Here is a 5613-nt window from a genome sequence, read left to right on the forward strand (position 1 = left end):
AAAGAATCAGCCTCCGTATCATGGGAAAAACCATGAAATTCAAGTTTCAAAACAAGAGAGAGGTATTCCTGATTCATGAGGATAGTTAGAAACAAGGGTTATGGGCAGAACCCGGTTGGGATGGTCAAGACTATCACTCCACATCCAAGCCAGTTTGGGAGGATTGGGAGATTCATACTCCATCAACCGAGCCAGTGGAAAACGACCAGAAGATCCCTGACTTCATCACCAATACAGTATGGGAAGATCTGGAAATCGTCTATCCGACATCCGAGGATCCTATTCCTGTGCCGTCTATGCCATCAAAGAAGACCAAGAAGAAATGGCACAAGAAGAACAAGACGTCATCGACCGCTACTACTTCTCCAGGTACGGACGAAATGATCTCAATCTGATCAGGTATGGAGAAAGGTCATGCTTTTCGGACCCTAAACCAAGAGCTAGCTTGGGGGAGGTTCCCTCCCCTAAGTCAACTATATCCCATTATTTGCTTTTGAATAAAATTTAATAAAAACATTTAAAAACAAAATAAAAATTTACTGTTTTATTTCCCTTTTTCATCATGCGCGGTAAGAATGTTTTAACTCCTTATGATAAGTTGAAAGGATGAGTTTTGCTTTGCTCCATTGTTTCTGTTGTGCTTAGTTTGAAAATGAGAGTTCTCTTGAATTTAAATCTGTTGGTTATGTAATACCTTGCCAATGAACCTGAAAGTTCCTTGGGTTGCATATGCTTGATCCAAGTCTAAGTTGTTGTGGGTTTATATATGGTAAATAAAGTTGTGCAAGTTTGTTCTAGTGATGCTTGAAATCTGGAGTTGTTTTCGAAAATTTAAAAAGGCAAGTTTCCCAGTGATATGCAATGTCCTACCAGAGCCATATGTCATATTCCATGAAAAACCTTACACATATGCTGCTTGATGTTCTGCTGAGTTTTGTCAAATTGTGTGACCCTAGTGAGATGCTTTTCATGCTTTCTCGATCATAAGCACGTACACGTCCCATCCTTTTGCTACATTCCTACACTGGGAATTAGCACCTCCATCCATCCATTCCACATTAATAAATGCTCCATGTCTTGGTGATCTCTCTCGTAGAACATCCCTGAAATAAAATAAAGTTAGATTATGGTTACCTCGAAAAGAGAAAAGATGGCATGCCAAAGAAGCATGACCCAAAAAAAAGAAGAAAAGAGAGAAAAAGGGGTAGCCATGTCTCAAAAAGAGAGAGAGAGAGAGAGAGAGATAGAAACAGGGATGATTCGAGAGAGAAAACCATTGCCTCAAGGAGTAAGCCACATCTATCCGTCCATCCATCCATTCATACACTTGCACCTTGTGATCGAGATTGCATGACTTGTTTCTCTATGGATCATCTCTTTGACTTTACAATATATGGAATGCAAGTATGCCCCGTTCTTATCCTACCTTGAGCTCCACAAAAGTTTTGTAGTAGTAGGAAAGATCAATGGCGGTTACTGCCCTGGTAAGGAAATACAAGTTCAGTGGCTCGAGAGAGTTATCCTGGGAGCTTTGCCATGTTTTCAAAAAAAAAAATCTTTCCAAAAGTATCTCCAGATGGATCGCAGATCTATGAGCAAGTAAGTACTACTCTATGCACCGTTCTAACTCTCAACAGCCCAAGACAAGGAGACAGCTAAAAAGACCCATGAAGGAGTAAGGTAATTGTGCAAAGGTATGATAGCCAACTTATTTAAGCTAATAGATGAATCTCTTTGCTTCAGATTATGACATAATAGGTAAGGTATGAGTCAAAGTGATTTTCTGATCAACAACCTGATTTGACCTACTTTGCTCGGGACAAGAAAAGGACAGCTTGGGGGATCTTGTTGACGCTCACTAACGATCATTTCCAGGCGTCAACTTGATCAGAAAATCATGAGAGTTTGAATTTCTTACACGCATATTTATCCAATAAAGTTCCTAAACCACACTTTACCTTCTAGAAAATGCAAGTTGTATTTTTTAACTAATATGCATGTTTCAAGCACACTTTGGCCTGACATAAAATCACAGAAAATATCAGAGCGACGATTCAGGCTCAAATGGACCAAGTGTAGCCCAAGAACCAACCCAAACGCAGTTAAGACATGGAAAGTCCCAGCATTCAGACAAGAGGAGGCCCAAGACAACCTACCAGAAGAAGATGGGGGTGGTTGGAGCCCTGCGCAGGCCGACTGACCTACCAGGTCGGCCGAACTGGCTCGTGGACCCCACCGCCTCAACTTTGCCACATGTCGCCTCCTCACTGGTTGCTCAAGTCGGTTATGCAGGTTTTCACCCGTGGCTCCTTGCTATAAATACAAGGGGGGATAGAGAATAAGACACACACACACACACCACACTTCATCTCCTCTCTTGATCATCTTGCATAGTCTTTAGGCCTAATGGAGTTTAGGAGAAGTTTAGGAGTCTTCGAGTCGCCGGATCTGCTCGAGAGTCTGGTATGGGTTCATCTCTAGCTCTCTCTTGTAATATTCAGTTGTTTGTAATAGAATTAGACTATGGTTACCGATATCTGCTCGAAGTATGTTCTGAGTTATCGGATATATACTTCTTGATATGACTGCGTTATTATTCAATGCTTGCCTTGTATGGTCGCCCTGTGCTTGAGATGGTTAGTATTTCGTGCTTAGAACTCTATCAACTGCTCCAGTATTCGTATGTTTGCTCTAGTGTGATGTCTGTCCATCCGGAGGGTGGGAGCTCCGCGCGGGACACTAGAGTATCCCTTACTAGTGTAGACATGGTGTCTAGATTAGCTAAGAGTTGCTGGATGTCAACTATATCCACGGTTTGTAGAGGTAGACGGCAGGTGGTGACAGCCCTGTCCGAGCCCGAGTAATCCTCCATGTTCGGTATGGGGGGTAGGAGGTGCATAAAGCTGCCGGGGTGTACGCGCTCCTCCCGTTGCTTCGATAGCGGTCTCCCTGTTGTGTAGTTTAATCTCTGACGATCTAACCAATGAGATAGTATAGATATAGCTAACCTAGCACAGTTGACTCGATCTCTAACTTCTACCTTGCTCCCGGCCTAGAGCATCTTTTATCTTTCTTTTATTTATTTATCCAAGAGGGTAGTTTGTGTATGTCACACTACCTCCTACCATGTTATATATCTTACCCCTGTTTATGCATGAGAATATCCAATCTAGATAAAGTTCATCAACTAGTCTATATCTCTTCACTCACCGTCTTTCCGCAGTAAAATGCTACAGCGGTATTCCGTGCGCTTGCGGATTCATTCGTGATTCATGAAATACTGCCACCTAAAACTGACGTCTGTGGGCGTCATCGCTGCTTTTCCGGTGGTGACGTTGGTAGGCGCCAACAATGGCCATGGCAGCAGGCGCGGAGGCCGAGAGAGCCCCCGGCACCGTATCCAAGAGCGAGGGCGCCGGGCAGCACGCGGGATGGCCTCTCCCTCCCCACGTCCTCCCTCCCCTGAGCTCGCAGCACCCTCCTCCCTCCCTCCCTCCCTTCGCTCGCGCCGGCCATGGCGAGCTGGGATGGGCGGACGCGGCGGCGTGGCGAGCTGGGGCGGCCGCGAGCTCCTAGTCCTACCCGTTCTGCAGGGCCCCCTCTTCGCCGGCCTCGCCCACCTCTGCTTGCGGCGGCGTGGGACAAGCCCGGCGGCGGCAGGGGACGAGCCCGACGGCGCGCGCGTCCTCCATCCTCCTCCCTCACCGGCGCCTCCCCACCCACGAGCTGACACGCCGCCGCCCGCGCTCTCTCCCTCCCCTACGGCGGCGAATCGGCCTCCCCTGCGCACCTCCACCTTGCCGTGGCTCCTCCTCGCGTGCGTGGTGGCGTCCATGGCGCGCGCGCGGGCCGGTGCCTGCCCCTGCCTCCCGGAGCTGCCGTGGCGGAGACTCGGCGGGGAGGACGTGGAGCGGAGCGGAGCGGGATGCGGCGTGGCGGGGCAGGGCGGAGCCGCCGCCGCGGAGGCTCAGCGGGGAGGACGTGCGGCGGCAGGGCTCGGCTCGGCTCCGGCCATGGCCACGGTGGTCCTCATCTCCCTCCCGGCCACGGCCGTCCTCCACTCCCTCCCTGCCACGGCGGCGCGCGGCCGTCCTCCCTCCCTCACCAGCGCGTTGCCGGCCTGCGCGAGCTCCCTCCCTCCCCACGGCCAGGCAGAGGCCCTCACGGTGGCGGCGGCGGCGTGGGTGGGTCGCGGTGGCGGTGATGTCGCGGAGCAGGGCGAGGGGAGGCGGCCACCAGCGCAACAAGCAGCGGCAGGAGGGGCCAGCGGTGGTGGCACCGGCGAGGGGAAGGAGCTTGCCAGCGGAGGACGGGCGCGCAGGGGCCAGGGACTCCCACGGGTTCCGCCTACCGGCGGGCTGCTGCGAGCAGTTGACGATGGAGGAGGAGAGGAGGATACGGGACACCTCTGTCTATTGAGGAAACGTGAGGATACCTAATCTTACGGTAATCAATATAGTAGACCGCTGCATGCCATTTTCCTCTACAGCCATCCTCTAGTAGCGTTTAGAGTGTCCCAGTGCGAACAGCCTCAGAATCAAAATTGTCCACGTTTGCTTACAGAGCTCGCTTACTCTATATCCCAGGCAACCCTCACTGACCATGCGGGCCCACAACACGTTACAACTCACGCACGCAACCATTTACGCCTTCGTCGAAAACGCCTTTCCTTCTGTATGACCCATGGTCATAACAAAAAAAGAGTTAAATACACCAGCGGCCCTCGAACTTGTCCCCAGGTGCCACTTGGGTCCACGAACTTGCAAAATCGAAATTTGGCACCATGAACTTGTTACGTTGTGCCACTTAGATCCATACCCCTTCAAAGGGCATGAGTATTTGCAAAAAAATCCTTAAGTTTTATTATCTTCTACCTTCGCATACTTGAGGGAAAGATAGTGAGGAGGCAGGGCTGCCACACACGCCGCGCGCCGGCCTCTGCGAGCCGCCGGCCTCCACGGCCGCCCCAGCAGCGCACAGCATGGCGCGGCGGCGAGGGTGGTCAGGGCACGGCGCGGAGGGCAGGACACGGTGCGGCGGCCCCTGCGGCACGAGACGAGGCACGGTGCCGCAGCCACCGTCGCGGTCCCGAGCCGCGAGGCGGGGCCCGCTTAGCAGCACAGAGCCGCGGAGCTCGAGGTGTTGAGGGACGGCATGGAGCTCGAGCAGGGAGGAGCCCCGGCGGCGGGGTCCATCTCCGCGACGTCTACGAGCACGTGGATGAGGCCCGCCCGTGGTACCGCGCCATCTGCGTCGATGGCGTGGTGGCGGGGTCCATCTCCGTGAAGCCGGCGGCGCCGGCCGAGGATTGGCGGCGCCCGTTCAGGGCGCGCACTAGGGCCGCGGCGTGGTGACGCGCGCGGTGCCGGCAGCGGCCGGGGCGCCACCGCAGCTGGCGGAGCTGTGGGCGGCGGAGCTTGACGAGGGCGACCGCAGCGGCGAGATCGTGGGCGTGGCGGGGCGCGACCGCGGCCGGCGGAGCCGTGGGCGGCGGCGGGACCCTACCGCGGCAGGTGGAGCTCGACGAGGCTGACGGAGCCACGCGCGGCGGCGGGGCGCGGCCGCGGCATGCGGAGCCGCGTGCGGCGGCGGCGCGGCGGTCGTGCCTGCGCG

The 5613-nt window shown here is 53.7% G+C and overlaps 1 protein-coding gene across 1 annotated transcript; it reads left to right on the forward strand.

The window, feature by feature from the left end:
* Nucleotides 1-3833: 3833 nt before the first annotated feature.
* LOC120709686 (transcription factor jun-D-like) lies at nucleotides 3834-4439 on the forward strand. The gene has a single exon (XM_039995357.1). It carries the CDS (start codon nucleotides 3834-3836, stop codon nucleotides 4437-4439), a length of 606 nt encoding a protein of 201 aa, XP_039851291.1.
* The last annotated feature ends 1174 nt before the right edge of the window (nucleotides 4440-5613 follow it).

The sequence above is a fragment of the Panicum virgatum genome, chromosome 5K, assembly GCF_016808335.1.
Source record: "Panicum virgatum strain AP13 chromosome 5K, P.virgatum_v5, whole genome shotgun sequence".
NCBI classification, from domain to species: domain Eukaryota; kingdom Viridiplantae; phylum Streptophyta; class Magnoliopsida; order Poales; family Poaceae; genus Panicum; species Panicum virgatum.

What these genes read in the sequence shown, in the direction of transcription:
- LOC120709686 (XM_039995357.1), top strand. Translation starts at nt 3,834, where the DNA reads ATGGCGCGCGCGCGGGCCGGTGCCTGCCCCTGCCTCCCGGAGCTGCCG.